This window comes from Battus philenor, unplaced genomic scaffold, assembly GCF_028537555.1.
Source record: "Battus philenor isolate CCGP_79_NKW_IND1 unplaced genomic scaffold, ilBatPhil1.0.hap1 SCAF_18, whole genome shotgun sequence".
In the NCBI taxonomy this organism is placed as follows: Eukaryota; Metazoa; Arthropoda; class Insecta; order Lepidoptera; family Papilionidae; genus Battus; species Battus philenor.
Window position 1 is genome coordinate 6845793 of NW_027181680.1, and position 20401 is coordinate 6866193.

Consider the following 20401-nt stretch of genomic DNA (forward strand, 5'->3'; position numbering starts at 1 on the left):
TAATTACTGCCTTGCATAGTAAAAGAAAGCTTTTACACTAATAGTTTACTAAAAGTTATAATACGTTATAGTATAAATTTCTAACTATACTTGAATATAACTTTAAATACATTCAGTTGTTAATAGATAATGCTGTAATTATATCTCATAACTATTTTAGTTGTAGAATTACGCATGAACTAGATAAAATTGTTGTTATATTACTTAAGACTATTTAAGAAATATTAGTCTTAATTTTAAAACATTGTACTGCAGCGTAATAAAATAAATTAGATGAGATGTTACAAAAAATTATTCATTATAATATTTACATTATAAAATAAAAATAGTGCTACGTTGTTACACAAACACTCTTACAGTATTTAGTACTTAAGAGTTTTTGTTCTTGTAGTATGTGAACATTCACAAAGTTTCATCATTGCTCCAGCCAACGCAGAAAATAATTAATTTTCTATTCTAAATTAAATTTTATTATTATAATGTTAGTTGAAATAATAACACAGATTCAGTTTTTTGTATTTTTTTTAATTAACTTAGTAGTACATTTTCATAGAGGGTCTCTGTCTAACAAGATTTACCGTGGTAGAGACCGCGTTAACACATGGATTTGTGTGTCACTTAGATCTAAAAGTCCAGGAACTCGCCCACAATAAATAAATAATTTAACAACAATGTGACTAACAAACTTTAACGTAATGACTAGAAAAAAAAAGTAACAAAATTTTGCAAAAACACTGTGTTAATTAGGAAACTGGAAGTCATCTTGCATCCACTATCTTGAATAATAAACGCATGAATAAATAACTTACGATAATAACATTCGACACGCCAACATTCGCGACGAAGAAGGAACAAAATGAATATTTAAGAAGCAAATGAACGTAATAATGAACGAACACGAAATGCAATTTTAAAACGAAATTTAAAATAATGTAATTTGACGCCAGATTAGCAAAAGAAATGCATAATGTGCCCAAAATAATTAACTATACCAATTCGCTAAAATAATAAGCAGGTATTGTGTGGCAAAGGGTTAATTTGTCTCAACTCTTGGGCATGCCCTGAGGGGTTGCGGTCTCTACCATCTTCTTGTATTTTCCGACAAGTTCGGGTAGATCGTAGGCGATGGCGACGTCAAGCCGCGTGATGGGGCAGCCGCGGAAATACGTGCACGTAGAGGATAACTGTTGGAACTCGTAGAGGGGATTAAGTCTAAAGAAGTCTCTATATGTCTCGGGATCAGGAAGATCGTATCTGCAAATGTAAATAACCATAAAGTAGTTTGTTTGAAACATATATTACTTTAAATAAATAATTTATTAGGCCGTACAGGTTAGTAACGTTGCTGCTTGTATATCTTTTGTCAAATTCATTGGCTTTAAAAATTAAGGTCAATCAGAGATGAATAGCCAGTAAACAGTTATCCTCAGCAGCCGAATAATGATTGGCGGCGGAACCAAAACCAGATCCGCCGCAAGGGGTTGGACAGGGTCTGCACTTGTCAGAGCTCGCTCTTTGTCTATGGGCAACGGATTGTAGGTACTCCGTTGGCCCATTTAAGTGGAGGGGCCGAGAACTAAGGTAGGAAGTTAATCTTCCAAAAAAAGGCTACTGATGTATTAACACTTTTCTGGAGGCTTGCCATTTAGCAATGATGGAAGAACATCGTGGGGAGCGGCGTAAGTTTGACATAAACTGTTCTTGCATTTCCCCGTGTAAAACAATAAGGTACAAAAGTCTTAACGTTACATATAAGAGTTTAAAAAATAAAGAGTTACTGGCATTGACTGTACCAAACCATTATGATTAGGTCAAGTAGCCGGTGCTCCTGTTAATACATTATTTTAATCAATAATTTCATGTTCAGAATATCATTTGGATCATCTCCAACCTTGGGCATTATAAACATGGTCCTTGCGTATGGCATAACCTAGCATTTAGTATGCTTTTAGTACGAATATCAACGAACATACTAAGAATATTAAAAAAAAATATGATTCTTATCATACTGACCTAGAAATATTTGTGAGCGTACTCAATCCCTCATAGATGTGATAGTTCTGTGGGTTCTCTATAATGGCATCGGCAATGAGTTTTTTGTTGCCGAAGATTGTCTTGTGATTGTAATAAGTTGTTAGGTAGCAATCTACCATTTTAGCGTGATTTCTTACTCGGACCTGAAAAAAGATTTTTGTGAAATAAATAAAGTAAACTTGGACAAAAAGAAATTACATGCTTATCTGTTTTTATTTCCTTTTAAAAATATGTTGTACGTAATGATAATGTTATAAATAAATTAATGCACAAAAACAAATAATTTCAAAGTGCATTACAGAAATGCATGTCAGCTGATAGATGCCTACTGCAAGGCATAAGGCTCACCCAAAGGCCGTCATCACGACGGATCTTGCGACGCCCGAATAGAGCGATTACCCGTGATCTTAACTGTATTGTCGATTCACCTAGGTGAGACCGATCCCCATCTAGGATTAATAATAAATAGATAACAGGTTATCTGTGTTAATATATTTACCGCGAATCTTCTGGCACTAGCTATCTTATTCTCGATGCGCCTGTCAACAGCCTGGCGCAGGTCTCGCAGCAATTCTCGTTCCTGAGCTTGCAGCAAGCGCGCCGGGGCACTAGGCTCGAAGGGCATCGACCATAGCGAAACCGTGTACATAACCGGGGGCTGCGCCGAACTCATAAGCGGGGATATGTTCCAGATTAATGCACTTTGAACGCGCATTAACTCCTCTGGCTTTACGGTGTCAGCTTTGTTCAGCACTATTCGTGTCTGTAAGTGTTTGAAAATTCTTGAACTACACATTCGTAAATTTTAAAAATAAATCATGTATAAAGTCACAATTTTACATTATTAAAGTGTGCGAATACGAAGATCGCAAGGTTTTGACTGAACTGTTTACATTACTGGCAGTTACAGATTCCGCGGATTGGAAATGGCGATACGCTGAAGAGTCTTGCCTAAATCTTGTTTTACTATCGATACTAAAAACGTTATAGCTCAAACAATTATACTGTCTATGATTGGAAAATTACTGCCAGGTCGGTAGTAGTGTAGCTCCTGTACATGAAGGTACACATCGCTGTCACAAAACTGGTAACCCACGTATGCGGAGCGACAGTATACTTTGACGCAGCACTTCAAGGAATGCCGCTGCAAAATGACACCACATTGACAAAGTTACAGTTACAACAAACGGTGTGCCATTCTATTCGTTTAAATGTCTCCGAATGTTACATTATGTCTGCATATTAAAATTTACTGCCCTTGTATTTAAATTTACATGGTGATCCCAGTAATATTTACATTACTACGTGTTTTTCAATCATAAATATGATTGAAATGCACGTAACAGTGTAAATTGTAAAACAGTTACAAAATTGTATTGATCGAAAACCTTTGTTCGATATCAGTAAATAAATCAAATTACAGATGAAAAATGTATAATTAAAAACTGGAATTATTTTTGTACCTGTGACTCTCTACCCTTAAGTTGATCGAGTATAGCTTCAGTTTCAGGTCCAACGTCAAGCTTCGACGGGTCGTAAACTAGGAAGATAATATCAGCGCGATCAATAAACCACTGACAAGCATCGTTAAATGGGAAAACTCGGGATACTTGCTTTCGCACTTCCAATATTCCAGGAATTTCTACGATATTCACCTGAAAAACGTTAACGAATAAGTTTTGCCATATAGATTATGATAGATATAAAAATCATTTTACCATTTTTGACTACCTTTTCCAATAGTCTACTAGGATACTTCAGACCTCTGAGACGCTCTTCCAATCCTTGACCAAACTTCTGTAGCCCTGAGAATGTCCAATCAGCTGCCAACTGTGTACCGTCTAGTACTTCTGGGTCCTTACCATGCATCAGGATATTAAAGTATGCTGGTGATGGTTCGGCACCTTTAATTTCAATAATCTTTTTAATTAATAGCATATATTTAAATATTTCTTAAGAAAATATTTAAAAAAAATTATTGTTTGTTCAGTTTTATCTCTGGTGTGTGAATATAATAATTTAAACATATTATATTTATATAGTAGATAAATTCCTTACCAGTTCTCAAAGACCATTCTGTAAACTCCAGACCAGTTAAATAATTAAGTATACTCGATTTTCCTCCACTCCATGGTCCCATAAATAATACTAAAGGTTTAGAAAATATTTCTGGATCACCAAAATGTCTGTTACTTAAATCTCTGTATTTATATAGTCCCTCCAAAGGCTTAATAGAATTTTCGTAAAGCCTTTTCAAGTCTCTTAAAACAATATCTGCAGATTTTTCAATAATCATTTCTGCCTCACTGGCCTCTTCGTCTAATCTCAATATTTGGATAATATGATCGCGTGATCTTAAATTTTCTGGTATTTCTCCCGTCTAGAAAAAATGTGATTGTTAATTTATTTCGTCATATAAATTATTAATATTTTTCTTTTTGGGCTTAATTATGATGGGCCGAATTATGTATGGTACATTAAAATTTAAAAAAAAGTCTAAGCTAAGAGACTATTTGATTTCTATTGGTAATATTTTTATAACAAATAACGTAACGAGAATTAGATATCCTCTAAATTTAAACCTTTACCTTAAGTAATTCTTCCTCAGGTGTTCCTTCTTCATCCTGTTCTTCTTCCTGATCACCAGCTTCGCCAGATTTGTCTTCGGCAGCTTCAGTGGATTTGTCTTCTTCATCAGCAGCCGAAGTGTCATCTTGAGTTTCACTTGATTTTTCTGTATCTTCTTCAGATTTTGTTGATGAGTCTTCTGGAACCTCAGCAGATTTGTCCTCGCTCTCCATGGCTTCTTCAACAGATGCTTTTTCAATTTCTCCAGATTCATCTTTGTCTTCGTTTTCACTAGTTACTTCTTCGGATTCTTTCGTTTCTTCAGAATCTAATCTGTCTTCCTCAGATTTGGCATCAGTTTCAACTTCTTCAGTTTCTTTTTCACTAGATTCTTCGTCTTTTATTTCTTGAGAACCACTATCCGTCTGTTCATCTTCGCCTTTTTCTGCAGATTCAGCCTTTTCTTGAGATCCGTCATCTTCATCATCTGTCTTATCTTCTTTACTTTCATCCATTTTACTGTCTATGTTATCTTCTTTAGACTCGGAAGTTTCTTTTGTTTCATTTTCATCCTCGGTTGTTTTGTCTTCTTCCTCACTTTGTTGGTCAGCTTCTTCACTTCCTTCTATACTGGCATCAGCAGTCAAAATTTCCCCACTCTTTTCTTCTTCTTTACTTTCGACTTCACCTTCTGAAGAATCCTCTTTTTTATCCTCTTCGCCATCAGTTAATTCTATACTTTCAACACTTTCTAAAAAAATAAGTGATTTGATTACGGTATGTGCATTGTAATATCTTAAAAAAATATGTGTATATATGTAAAGATTATTCTTTTTAGCCACTATATTAAATTAATAATTAGTTACCTATTTCGACGTTTTGATCATCAGCAGATGCTTCTTCTTTACTGTCTCCATTATCTTGTTCACTAGCATCGGTTTGTTCTTCAGCACTAGATTTATCGTCAAGTTCCGTGACTGCATCTTCAACTGAAACATTATCTTCTGGACCTTCTTCCTCTTCAGAAGTTTGAGACACGTAGGGTTCGTCAGCAAATTCTAACACGGATATATCCTCTTGACTATTATCGTCCTTTCTATACTCTTCTCCAGTTTGGTTATCAAGCTCTTCTGCCGAGCTTGCTTGTAGAGAATCATCATCTACGCTAGCTTCACTGGAGTCGTTTCTACTTGAATCTAAAATAAGTACCATTAATTCGTTATATAAAATACACCATCATAATAGATTAAGAAAAATTTGACACCTCTGTGCTTGATTTAAAACTAAAATATTGTAATCGTGTGTAATATTAATATAAGTCTTCGTAAGTGGCAGCATAGGTGAAAGTAGACATTACAAGGAAACCGACATTATCAAAATATTCACACCTGCGCTACATACGCTGCAGAGCATTAAGATCAAGTGGTGAATAACAGGACCTTTACGTTTTTGCAAAAGGTTTCAAGGTTGGTGAAAGTAATAGACGAAGTTCACGTTAGGGAACATATGGAACTGTTTTAGAAATAGATATCAGAACATCAGCAACACAGTGGTCATCAGTTAATAAAGTTAGCCGTTGCTGCTATTGTATAATTCCTCAAGTATACTAAATAAATATATAGTAGAATATACTTGATAGCTTTCATAAAAAAGTCATCAAAATCATCATCAGCAATCATAAAAAAATTTTTTTCGATGTCCGAAAGATTGAAAGTCTCTATGGTGCAACGTTTGAATACAAAACATCGGAGATGTTATAATATGTTGTACTTATATCAGTTTTCTTTTAAAAATTACATTGTATTTGACTATTAACCAAAACTAATTTCATTGTTTAAATAATATCTAGAATAATTGTTTAAATTTACAATGTAAACTGCAAAAGAACTCCATTATTCTATACTATTATCTACAGAACTCTATTTTGATGATAGATACTAGAACTCACTCGAATTTTGTGTTTATTTATTATTAATTTACGCGCTAATTAATTAGCATGTGTAATTATTGTATTGCATAATAATATTTGCAAATCAAGGCCGTTAAGGCCGAAATACTTTCAAGTTGCTGACATGAGCCAATTGATGCGATATGGGTCTCTCACTAGGTGAACCCACGATATACTACAGTCAAAGTGACAGAAAGTCGATGGATGCAAGCAAGGCAAGACTGGTTATCATAGCAATCTTTGTGGTTGGATTATGCCTTTCGGTAGGCATCTATCAGCAGACAAGGTAATGACGATAACGAAAATGAGTATGTAAAATAGGTAAATAAATAATTAGTGATATTCACACTTATTATTCGAGTACTTATGTAATTGTAATTTCAATTATATACATAAAACACGTATTTTTAACCAGTAACATATATTAATAGTCAGGCGTCCCTTGTTTAATATGGGAGTTTCTAAACTTCCAGACCCGATTTTTCAATTGAGTTTTTTTTTTTAAAGTAAACAGCAAAATATAAACAAAATAAATACATTTTCATTGAGTAAAATAGCAAAATATATTTATAAATAAAATATATATTTAGTTTCGTAAGGAAGTGAATAGAAAAATTAAAAAAATACTCTAAAAAGATTAATGGTTGTTCGAAAGGAGCTATAAACGAGTTATAAATGTGTTTCAGATAGTACGTTATCGTACGTATAAACCGATGGAAGGTTGTCAAGATATAAAAATCCCTTTGAACATAAATGAACAAATTATAATAAAACAATTTTCACTTGTATAAATACATGCATGTTTGGTGATGTTTGGCTCTATTATGTATACTTCTTAGGACCCAAAAATGTCGATTTCTGCAACATATTGATATTAGTAAATAAAAACATTGTCACTATTTCTTACCTTTATTAATTAACAATAATCTAAGTATAAATGAAAACTTTAAAATATCATTACATTCGTTCGATATTTCTTTTACTATCAATATATCGAGACATTTATTTATAAATTATTATGAAAATAAAAAAGTCGATAGGAATCGAAGGTCGTCACTTAACAAAAACATATTTACCGCTAAAATGTAAATGATGTGACTTTTCAATAAATGGTACATGTATTATAATTTATACTTTTTATATCGATTTTCTGATTCTGATTTCTGATAATGCCCACATTGTAAAATTTATTATTTATTTTAATAGATATAATTTTGTTTCATTTGTTTTTGAATACCATATTTGTGTGGATATATAACAATTTTGTATTTTTCCAGCACAACTGCGTGTGTGTGAAAATATCTAAATCGTATTTTTAAAAACCGATTTCTAATTATATGTAATCTAATCCCATAATGAAAATTACAGAAAAAAACGTTAAGAAAAAGATGGAAAAGAGTGAATATATGAGACAAGAGGAAAGTGGACATAATTATTTAAAAGCTACAACTTGTAATTAAATCTTCGCATACCGTTTAAGAAAACTTTAATTTTTTTTAATGTTGATAATAGATGAATTTGCTAAAACAATTAGAAAAACAAATTATGTTTTTAATTTAGTTAATAACTTAAACTTTTAGAATAGCCATAATACTTGTTTAAAAATTTTTCTTTCGGATCTATAAGCCACAAATTCCTACTAAAAAATCTAAACTAATCTAAATTCTCTTTGATATTGTGTAATTAAAACCAGCATCCGATTCATTTACATTATATTTATAGTAATTACTAATTATAATTATTAACAGCTTCATAAAACTAAAAATAACAATCTTCAGCCATATGAATCAGGCGAAGAATGAATTCTCATAGAAATAACGAAGACTTGTACTAGTTTTAACAATAAAAAAAGTATTTAAATTTTTTGGAGCTCACTGTAGTGTTACGACAGTACAAGTTTGTAATTGTTGAAACTTAGCTATTGATTTTGATTGTAGCCTTGGAAGGCGAGTGGACCTCTAATGTATGCATGTTTTGCATGAGGGTGCCGCGTCATATGGCTTAAACAACAAACACACACACACACACACCTACATTAAGGTAGGCCCACGTGGGCAGCCGCTTGTAAAATATGAATTAGGATATAAAAATAGGGCAGAAAAGCGGCGCTCAAGATAAGCTTTCTTGTAAAGAAATGGATATTTTCGAGTGAAACGGATGCTGAAAAAAGATTTACTTTGCGCGAATTAATTTCAAGAAGACGATTGCTAGCTCAACAAAAATTTCAAATGAAAATATCCAAAATTAAATTGAAAAGTTTTATAGTATTCAATACAGTATAGTTTTTAATTGGCGCAAAAAAAATCACATTATTATTTTATGCGTATAATGAAATTTACCTAAGTGAAATAGTATATTTAAACAACGAATAAAATAAATTCTTTTCCATTACGCAAACATTAAAATACAGCATCAGTATAATAGAATTACAACTTTGCTAAAATTAGCAGCGTTTAAATCACACCTAGTGACTGATGGCCAGAAGCGAGAAACGTCACAGCTGGAAAAATTAGATCAACGATTGCCAACGCGATTGCTCAGTAACAAAAATGGCCGCTCATTGGCGACGGCCAAAGAAAACCTGATCAGAGAAATGAATCAGTTTTAAAACAATAACACCATTGAAGATTTACTCTTTTTATTTAAAATTAATTAATTATACTTATAAAGATATAATACAGATCAGTTTTATTCGTGTCAATGGTGTATTTCAAGTAATTCATAGCTCTATACCGATTTTACAATATTACACTATAATTATACTAGTTGTATCAATTTGAATTTGTTTTTTTTTTAAAAAAAACTGAATATGAAGTTATTTTTATGATAAACTTGAATAGAAGCTAAAAAAATTCTATATTCACAAGTCGGAGGAATCCGGATATTTAAAATTTATTCTGAGTGTTTCAATGTTTCTAATTTTATAAGCGTAAGATAATACATAGCGAATTATAAAACTGCGGGAGTCTGACACGTTTGTATTTTATAAAATGACATTTTAATGTGGTACATGCACAGTCAAATGTCATATAATGTACCCGTATAAAAATAATAATGGTCTAGTGGATTCCCTTAAATTCGTTTCACAACCTAAACTAGAGGTTCCTCAAGCTGTTAGCCAGTTAGTGAATAAAAAATGTTTTTTATTCATTTTCATCTTATTCATTTTTGTACAGTTCTTAATGAATTATAGATATCTTTATCATATTATCATAGTATTAGACACAGAAATTTAATAATGAATGTCGTGTACATATTTAAAAAAAAATAGTTTTATTTCTTATGTCGTTAATTTAATAATATATGTATATAATTGAGTGATGTTATTAATTACCTGGTTCCGCATCTCCAGATTCAAGCTCTTTGAGAGCTTTTTCGATGTAGGGACGGCATTGCGACTCTAAAGGTACGTCGTCATCGTCAGCTGAAAGAAATAAAGATTTTATATTATGAAAACTATAGTTATTGTTAATAGTAATTGCATTATTCCTTTGTTGATGCTTCTTCTTAAATCAATTATGATATTGCATTATTTTTAAACTAATTTAAAAATACGATATCGAATAAAGATGAACGAAAGTAACTGATACAACTCAGTGGATTGGCAAGTTTAAGTTAATTGCGGAGCGGAATTGATCGTCTTATGGTTCACGAGTGGAAACCACAGAACAATGAGTGTAGCGAAGGACATTCACAAGGTGGACGGAGGACCTTGATAAGGTCCACGGAAGATGCTTGATGCAGGCGGCTTCCGTATTGTAAGTCTTTGGGAGAGATGTCCAGCTTTCAACTTCCTACGGATGAAATGCTGCTGGGTGATAACGAAAAAATTGTTCACTAACAATGTTATTTTGTACACTTTCATGAAAAATTAAATATTGAAATATAATGCAAGTACGAGTATGTACCATGCAAGGTGATTTATTCCCATTTACATAAATAAATGATAGAAATTAACAAACTATTTGTGCTGTAATTACCGGTATCATGTTTGAAATATATGTTATAAGAGAGATTTTCGATAAATTTGCGTAAAATATTAAACCATTTTAGCAATGAAATCTATATATACATATGTATTTCCAAAATAGACCACCACTAGGAAGCTATTTTGGTTGTAAAGCTCCAGACAGTTTCCGGTTCCTCGGAACCTCCCAATTTCTAGTGATTGCAGAGCACTCGGCACATCTCGCCGCTCTTAAAGCGGAGTTTAAATAAATTCCTACCCAAGTTCTTCGCTGACTTAGGCACCATGGATCACACCTTTATAACTTTGCCATACGCGACACTTACGTCCGCGTCCACTTCGCCCGGTTTCAAGCGTCAGGAGAGGTCTGTATCTCTCTCAAATACCAAGTAGTCCTGGCTTCGCAACGTACATAATACTCCATCCATTAAACTATAAAGCTACACAGGTCTCTCTTCGTGCAAACGTCAAAGTTGTAACAGGAATACGACGTGACGTGACCTCAATTTAGATGAAGCTGCACAAAGCCTAAATCGGTTAGCAGCATAACTTAAATTACATCACACATATATGCATGTAGGAGTCACTATTGTGTCCATTTTGCTAAAGGTCGTCCAAGTGGGTGAGAGCATAGGGTTTCATATTTTGACACTATGTTCAAATATTTAGACCTCCTTCAAGGATCTTCATGATGACTGGTTTTGCGCTGACTGCATTCAGCGATTTATCGCAACTTTAATTATGTTTTAGCTCCATCTGGTGGAGCCGCCACACATTTACAATTTCATATGTTTTATTTTATACATAATAAAGATAGAACCATATAATACATACTAACTTAAAAAAAGTAATAATAATGGCAGTTTTATTACTTGCGACAATTTCTTGAAGACAATCATAGTATGCAGGCAGTAGAATTTCAAGTAATTTCACATGTACAACATGCGTTATGATACGATATAATAAACGTAATATACCTAAGACTGATACATAATTTCACATCACAACACTATAATACCTAATGTTATAAACTATTTTAACGTTTAACTAGTGGGAAATGTCTGATGAAAATGACGTGTCCAAATATATTTATTTGTATTTTTTTAACATACAATTGTGACTAATACAATGACTAAGTTTCAATTTACGAATATGCAAAAAATAATTTTATTTACCGTAAAACATTATGGAACATGGATACCTGCTATTCCCAATGGACGTACGGACGGAAAGGTTTTTGAATGGCAACCACTATCAGGTAAACGCGGCGGTAGACCCCTCGCTAGAAAGACCGGCGACATGGTTACGGTCGCGAGAAATCACTGGATACTAGTAGCGTAAGCCCAGTCATCGTTTCGGTCTTAGGACAGTGCAGGATGAAAAAACCTGTTTGTAGTCAAGGGCTGACACTTATAATTATATCTCTCAGGATTCCTGATCGTTTGAGTAAATTATAAAGCATCGTCGATGCTAATAGAAATAATTTTTACAACTGTAAGTGTCAACTTCGCAACAACTTATACAAGATATATAAGATTATCAAAAATACAGCATTGAATATATTTACTTTTTATTAATATTATCGGTCTCCATTCATTAAAAAAAATAAAACAAACAAACTTTTAATTAACGGATGTTAAGCTCTAATAACGGGTTATTATTTTTAACAAAAGAAAAAGCAAATTAAAAATATTTGTGTTCGAGAAAATTAAAAATGAATGAATAATTAACATGCTGTGAGCTGGCGCAACGTTTATAAGCTGACTAGGTCACGAAAACAAAGTTTTAACGTCATCTCAGACCTTGCTGCCGTAATATTGAAGTTTAAAATAGCTACCGAAGAAAGTGATCTTCGGTATAATGAAGCCGCGGTAGAGTTGAGTTCGCGGTGATCATAGAATGTCATTTTTAGATCGAAGAAGTGAGATCAGCGTTATTGGTGTCTCTTCTATTAGCATTGATGAGAACAACGGTTACAACAATCCAGTTTTAATTTTTTTTTGTGAATTAAATTCAATAATTTGGGTAGATACGTGCGCAGTTAGTTATTCCGACTTTGTGAATAGACGGATAAATTCACAATGTATATATGTATTATGAAATAATTAAGAAAAGGTTTTAGAAATAATGAATGGATCTAATTATACGCAAAAGTAGCAAAGTCTAATGATTAGGCTAGAGAAATTATCTCTGCTCATGACTTGTTAAGACCGTTTCTCTCTTTTTTTTTCGATTATCCTACTGTCATCAGAATAATCTAAACTCAATTCAGTGAACTTAAGTATAATGTAGTGGTTTTATCTTTTCTACACGGATAATAGATCGATGTATAATCTATTTATCTAAGGCCTATCAATTTTCCGTGTAATATTTGTTTTACTTAATGTTTCAAGATCCCTCATTTTTAAATTTAAAGCACACAGGTCGTATGAACCCAATATTTGTTATAAACTTCTGGATAAAATAATCTTCATTATCTAGGAGTCACAATCAATCTTTAAATAACGTCTCGTTCAACGATGACCTATGTCGACTGTAACTTTTTAATATTAAACTACTTTTAACTGCCTTTAACCAGTTTTAACCGCTTTTAGCGCTGGGACTTTTCAAATCTTGTGAAGCTAAATGTCAATAAGCAAGCATGTTCCCAAGACATCAGTGTCAAAAATCAGTAATTTGGGCTATATTACTGCATAATGGCATAAATAGGCATAATGCTACGAAAATACACTAGCTACGATAAGATCTATTTTTAATTTTTTTTAAGAGTCCGGTTTTTGGATCCCTTTGTTCTTCCAATCATATTATTTGGCAGGAATATTGATTTCAGTAATCTTTCCATTTCTTTTTTTGATTTTTACTAACGACAGCATTCGTCTAATTTTCGTTCATTCTTTACTTTATCTTCTATTCTCATATATTTATCTACAATCATTTTTCACTACCTTTCTCCCTTATTCTAGCTTACAACCAAGAACATTTACATTATAGTATTAGTATTATACTACTGTATAGCGGTACGCGCCTTAGGTAAGCGTGGCAAGGAGACAAGAAGACCAAGAGCGTCATTGCCAAGAACGTTGACGGCGGACTGACGGATCAGGACGGCCGTTACTGCTCCCCGTTTCGCCACGAGCATACCTAAGGCGTGGTACAGCGGTTTCGGTAGCTTTCTTCTCGATAATAACAAATCAATACTCTGTAAAATGGGTTAAATTTTTGGTTAATTAATATTCTGTCATGTCAGGAGAAATATAAGGATTATTTTGATCTTAATAGTTTTATTGTTTATAATCCAGTCCAGTTTGTTGCGTTTTAAATTAAAACTGTAGTTTTTTTATCGAGTGAGTCAAAGTCAAAATGCTAAAGACGTTTTCAACGACAGCTCCATCTGGGATACCCTCTTGGGGAAGGTTTATGTTTAATCACTCCATCGGGCGTTTGCCTCAGCGATTTCCTAATCTGGTAAAAATTGTTACTCCATGAGCTAAGATAAATGTATAACTATTTGGTGGTTTATGTAGTACAGATGCATTCTAGGCTAATCTTCAACTTTTTTCCACTTCAAACACGATGAAATTGTAAATGTCAACGTATATACAGCATTTGACAAAATCAAACCTCTCTGATTTGATACCTTTTAACTTTTATTTCCTTTTCTTATCTAGTCTGTGGTTTGAGTAAAAACAGGTTAATAATGATTATAGATATTCTACATCATATGAAGACTTTGTTAAACACGACCATGCAATTTTTTTGCCTAAAATGGATATTTAATTAATAGCCCCCAAACACTAGCAGGAGATAGTTCTCTAAACCAAAAACAATAATGCCTTCTAAAGTCTTAATTACTGTTAACATATATATTATTTTATGATACTAGTTTATTACATATATCATGTAAAATGTATCACAAACATACTACAGATTATAGATAATTAAAATATCATAATTATACATATCATACATTAGACAATGCAATGAATTTCTTTTTATTTTTAAGCGGGGGAGTTTTCAATTATTTCTAACCTAAAACATCGACCTTCACTCACCGCGTAGTGCAAGACAATTCGTCATTGACATAGCAACCTATTTTAAAAATTCTAATTTTACTAGTATGGAAATCTTACTTTCAAAAATACATTTCTTATGAATGAATACAATGTTTTAGTCGTTATAAACTTAATATTTGAAAAGCCAAAGTCGTTAAAATGTCCATCTTCTCATTATCTATCAATTTTTATAACGTGTCAAGAATAACCTGGTTGCGCCATTAAACACTTTAAAATTTAATGGGAGTATAAAATTAAAACACCATTAAAACATTTACCACGCGATTATAGTAAAAAAATAAGATTTATTATAATAGTATATTAAAGTTTCATAGTGTTATATAGTATATTTAAAAGTTTCATTGTGCTATGTAGTAATTTTTTTAAACAATACCAAAAATATAAATAAGTGTTTTTTATGATTTTGGTTATCTTGCTAATTTTTACTTAATCTATGGTTTATCATAAAAAAATTAAAAACCATAGATAAAGTAAAAAGTTTATATTAAACTATTACTTTTATGAAAGTTATAGTTTGACCTATTTGTATATCTCATTTTTATAATGTCGTCATGATCCTATCGTTTTTCACAAGATGGCGACGCGTAGCGACAAATCCCTGTATTTCTATTTGCGTAGCTATGCACGACGGATAGAGACCGGCGGCGGTTTGTTTGCGCTAGACTGGGATTGATGCTTTGACCTTCGCGCATTTTGAAGGTGCGCTTGTAGGTAACCAGCAATATAAATTTTCACTTAAGGTTATCATCAAAAATAGACCGACGTCGCGCTTTTTACATAATTTCAGCGCAAGTTTCTCCAAAAATAGCAGCGACGCGGTGACGCAGAGTGTTCCCGCTCCCCTCTCGGACTCACCTCTCGCCGCCAGCGTGAGCGCAGACACGGCGAACAAAATGCACAACATAAACCTCCATAACTTTAATCTCCTGGTCCACATTGTGACAGAGTTCCGCCCGCTAGACCGGGCAACCAGTCATTTGCACACACACTCACGCACCCGATCGATCTGAGATTCACATGTAACCCACTGAAAAATAGCACATCACTACGCAACGCGAACTGCATTCCTCAGAATGCAACTCGCGTTAGGCCTTCTAACGGCGGTTAATGAGAACAGTACTGCAAACTGATTTTCAAGTGAACGCTATAAGCAAGTTAACAATTGCTCTATAATTAACCGCAGTTTGAATGGCGTAGTGATGTGGCGTTGGCGGTTCACGACACTGCATGGGTCGTACGTACTCTATTTCCGGAGACAGCACAGCATTGCTGGTCGGAGGGGTACTGGCGCGGCGGTAAGCTCTCCCCCCGGGTTCGCGATATTCAGCGCACATCGCTGCCAAAAGACGCGGAGGGCGGAGGACGGAGGGGCGAGGATATGCGCTCGCGTCTCTACACTCACTCCTGTCACAAATTTCCTGACGGTCAAACAACTACATCATTAACTTTACTTTTCTCTATAATTTCACTGCAAATATAGAACTTACATCTTATATCTTTTACACGATTTTAAATAATACTAATAACATACAAAAACACTTTCTTCCACTGATTTTTATTCTAGCACGAACCCTTTTTTTTTATTCCACATGGAGCATGCATATAAATTACAAAGTAATCTGTATTACGTACCCGGATAACAAGAATTATATAAGCAACTTGAGAAATCAATAACAGCCATTAATAACAGACTTTAAAAAATCAGCAGAGTCCGTTAAAAATGAAGGAAATCCTTCAAACCTAACAGTTGTCCAAGACTTCTCTTACATATCTATTGATGATAGCATCTTTAGTCCAGTCCGTAATTAAAGTGCACGCTTGTTATCGAGTAGTGATGAAAAGTTAATAAACGATTTTATTTCCTAATTTCTTTTTGTTTTTTAATTTTTGTACTTATCTAAGGAAATTAGACTGTACACTAATAATTTTTTTTTAAATAAAAACGAATTCTTCTTTTTATTACATAAATACTGATGTGTTATGGATTTTATCATTATTAATTACTTTTCTTGCACCGTTTTTTAGGAAAATATGGGTGTACACCCAACTCTTTCTTCGCGGTAAATGCATTTTTTAAAAATGCGAGAAAAAAAATCATGTAGAAAAATACATATGGAATAGTCCACGGACGTTCCGTTCCGTGAATTAATATAGGATTGAACTGTAAAAGTCTTAAGGCTAATAGCATTAATATCTTCGAAACAATACAATACATATCGTAAATTTGGAGACATGTTCCACAAGTTTAAAAAAGTATAAGATGAATGAACTCTTTTAAGATATTATCCTATAAAAATTCTTACACACGATACTTCGTGATGATTATGAAATCTGTATTAAATATCTATGGGCATAAACCGACAGACGGATATTTATTTATGTTTACCGGAGGTTACAGCATTCCCACAAATGTATTTTTTGCAGTATGAATAAGTTTCTGCAAGCACTACCGAAATAGGAATTTAAAAAAAATAGAGAGTCGTGCTAAAAAAAAATTCTCGTGAAAACGTTTATTTTATTTTATCGATGAACATGTGTTATCCCATAATCGTGTAATAATAATTTGCGAGACAAATATACATGAATTACTTAAATTTTCTACAATATCACCGTAGCGAATGTACATCCATCTTATTTTACTTATTAAGAATTACCAATAAATTTAACAATATTACATACAATTAAGAAAAATACAGAACTAATTGCAATGTCAATGACAGGCAAACACAACATGGACTAGTTAACAAAAAAAAGGAAATTTAGAAAATAAAAATCTTATTAACTACAATTTTATTTACAAACACACCTTAAAGTAATTTAAAAAGTTAGTATGTAATTTATAACTCTTTGAAATCTTACATATAATTATTAAATAATGAACTTTTAGTTTTAAGTTAGCATAATTATTCTCAGAGCTGTATACGCCTACAATAATCAAACATATTTGTTTTTGTACTTTTTTTTAAATCAAACTAATGTAAACTTACGTATTGTTGTTGGCTTGTCTCTTTGAAATTAATGAATAAACTAAACCGATTAAAACTCCACAATAGAAAATACTCTATATACTCTATATATATACCAGTCTGTTCCTGAGACAAGTCTAACCCATATAAATAAGCGAGCTTTAAAACAAAATCTTACCACGTTATATACAATACTTATTACTCTGAACATTTAAAAGGCTTCACCGCAAAATTAAGCACTGTAATTTGGTTTTAGAAATAAGCTATGCTTTCTCTTCTGAAATGCTCTTTATTTTCAACAGGTGTCTAATGCTGCGCAGAAAAGCGGTTGTGGTGGAGTGCTGCTCTTAGCCTTCAAGTAGTCATGTATGGGTCATCATCGTCGATGCATCGTTTCAGCCTATAGTTTCACACTGCAAGGCTCCAATTTAGGTCTCCACCAAATATCTGTGAGGTGATATATCGACACGCTTGGCAGGTGGCTTGGAGAACGCAGTGTGGGATTATCGTATACATAGGACCTCCTCTGAAAACTTGTTTGTAAACAAAGGCAATCCTATATCATTAATGCACAAAGAGTGAATTATATACTACTCAAAACAAAATAGGGCCCACCATCATTTTGCCCCTTAATTTATGTGCATACATGATTATTAAATTTTTACAATTAGTCGATGTTGAATTAGGGTTTTACACATTAAGTAAACACAAAATAACGTTTGAATTGTTTAATTTTATCGCAATACACTCAAATAAGTACACATTTTTAGAGAAAATGAGCACTAAGTAGACTGTCAATAAAAACTTTTATAGTCACTGTTTGTTTTAAATAAACTTGCCGGGAGCTTTTCTTTAGTATCGAGTAGGACCTCCTTTGCTTCGTATGCACTCTCTGAGTCTATCTGGTACACTCTCAATCAGATGAGTGATGTTTTGGTCGGGTATTCGTTCCCAACAGAGTTTCAGCGCGTTTATGAGGTCCTGTTGGCTGTTAACGTGGCTATGGGTCTCTTAAGACTTCTTTTTAATTGATCCCAAAAATGCTAAATCGGGTTGAGATCGGGACTCATTGTTGGCCAAGGTAAAACCGAGATATTGGCATCAGAAAGTGCCCTCTGAGTGACCCTAGCTGTATGCGCACGAGCGTTGTCTTGTATAAACACAAAATTATCACCTACTCTTTGTGAATATGGGATGACATAAGGTCGGATTACTTGCTCGACGTAACTGGCTGCAGTTACCGTCCCTTCGTTCAAGATCACCAGCTCTGTTTTGCCTAACAAGCTTATACCGCCCCATATCATCACACTCGGGCCCCCAAAACGATCAGTACCGTGCATGCATGGTTCAGTAAAACGTTCTCCTTCTCTTCCCCACACACGTACACGTCTGTCATCGCTAAAAAACTTAACTTTACACTCGTCTGAAAAGAGTACTGTCCTCCAATTGTCCATGGTCCAATCCAAATGCTCACGCGCAAACCTCAAACGTGTTGCCCGGTAAGCCCTTGTTAATTTTAAACGAATAACACGCATCCTAGAATGTTGCCCGTCCTCGTGGAGTCGATTCCGAATGGTTTGACCACTAACGCGTGTGCCAGTAGATTGCCTTAGCCGGGATTGCAAGGTCCGGGCGGTTGTCGTGCGGTCCCGGCGCGCAGTCAATCGAATGTACCGGTCTTCTTGAGCAGTTGTGGCTCGAATCCTTCCTGATCCAGGTCTTCCAGCCACTCTACCTGTCTCCTGGAACCGCTCCCATACGTTTCGAATAGCTCCCCGTGACACATCAAGGCGAGATGCAACCGATCTTTGCGATTCTCCCTCTTGAAGCAAAAGAACTGCCCTTGTCAAAGTTTCCACATCCATATGTCGACGAGAACCTGGCATTGTAATCGGGAATAACGCCGAAACGAAAAAAACACAGCTAAACAAAGTGTGATCAAAGTATTGCGCTTAAAGCAAGACTGAGAACACAAACGATTGAAAATTTAAGAAATGGATAAATTTAAGCACTTTACTTTTTTGTCTACCCACTTGAAATCAACAAAAAAGTTAACTTTTAAAACATCATTATGAACCAATAAACATGTGTGCTAGAAGTGGTAGTGCTTCATTTTGTCAATGATTAGTATATGAATTATTTATAAACACGATTAGAGACAAAGTTGCGGTGGGCCCTATTTTGTTTTGAGTAGTTTATAAGATTGTTTCCTTACCAGGCCTACTTATACTGCATCTACTTCCTAATCTTTTTACTCCAACGGCTGTCGGTTGCACGAACAACATGTTCCATGGCCACTACAGACGAGCAATTCTTCGAGCTCCATCGGTGACTTTAATTCTTCTGCAGATCTCCTGATTTCTGATTAGATCCGGTAGCAAAGCTCCGAGCATAATCCTCTTCATTGCTTTCTGGGTGACATGGACTTTCATATAAAGCCTATCGTAAACGAAACCATAAGTCATCACCAGTAACAAACTGGTCAAAGATATTCGTCATCAGATTTTGCGATATTTCGGACGAGAGAATGTTTCTGAGCTTCCTAAATGCTACCCCATCCGAGTTGGATTCGGCGATTGATCTTTCTCGAAATTACAGATTTTTTACCTGTACACGGTTATATTAAAAATAGACATCAATAATGATATATACTTTGTTAGAATTAGAATTTTTGGGAAAAATACTTTTTTAAATATTTTTTTTATTCAAAATATTATTTAAACTAAAAAAATATATATACCATCAGGCCCGTCACTGTTTTAATTTGTAACCTTTTGATAATACAATAGTATTTTTAACTTGGCAAAAATCTGTTCTGCAATTGGAGATGGTAGTTGGCTGTTAT

The 20401-nt window shown here is 33.8% G+C and overlaps 1 protein-coding gene across 2 annotated transcripts; it reads right to left on the reverse strand.

The window, feature by feature from the left end:
- Positions 1 to 512: 512 nt before the first annotated feature.
- LOC137920394 (uncharacterized) lies at positions 513 to 15894 on the reverse strand. 2 transcript variants are annotated; one of them, XM_068763724.1, is made up of 11 exons: positions 15833 to 15894; positions 15446 to 15596; positions 9885 to 9974; positions 5469 to 5798; positions 4623 to 5353; positions 4093 to 4414; positions 3766 to 3938; positions 3498 to 3689; positions 2534 to 2797; positions 2014 to 2177; positions 513 to 1254 (listed from the first exon to the last, which is right to left on the reverse strand). In XM_068763724.1, the coding sequence occupies exons 2-11, from the start codon at positions 15525 to 15527 to the stop codon at positions 1044 to 1046; spliced, it is 2559 nt and encodes an 852-aa protein (XP_068619825.1). In that variant the 5' UTR covers positions 15528 to 15596; positions 15833 to 15894; the 3' UTR covers positions 513 to 1043. The 2 variants fall into 2 exon arrangements, with proteins under 2 accessions (XP_068619825.1, XP_068619824.1); XM_068763723.1 differs by having other exon boundaries at positions 15446 to 15617; positions 15833 to 15892.
- Between the last annotated feature and the right edge of the window lie 4507 nt (positions 15895 to 20401).

Coding starts and splice junctions, on each gene's coding strand:
- LOC137920394 (XM_068763724.1), bottom strand. CDS start 15,527: ATGTGGACCAGGAGATTAAAGTTATGGAGGTTTATGTTGTGCATTTTG. Junction 2,178..2,533: donor CTAGTGCCAGAAGATTCGCG/GTAAATATATTA, acceptor ATCTTTTTTCAG/GTCCGAGTAAGAAATCACGC. Junction 1,255..2,013: donor ACGCTCACAAATATTTCTAG/GTCAGTATGATA, acceptor TTACATTTGCAG/ATACGATCTTCCTGATCCCG.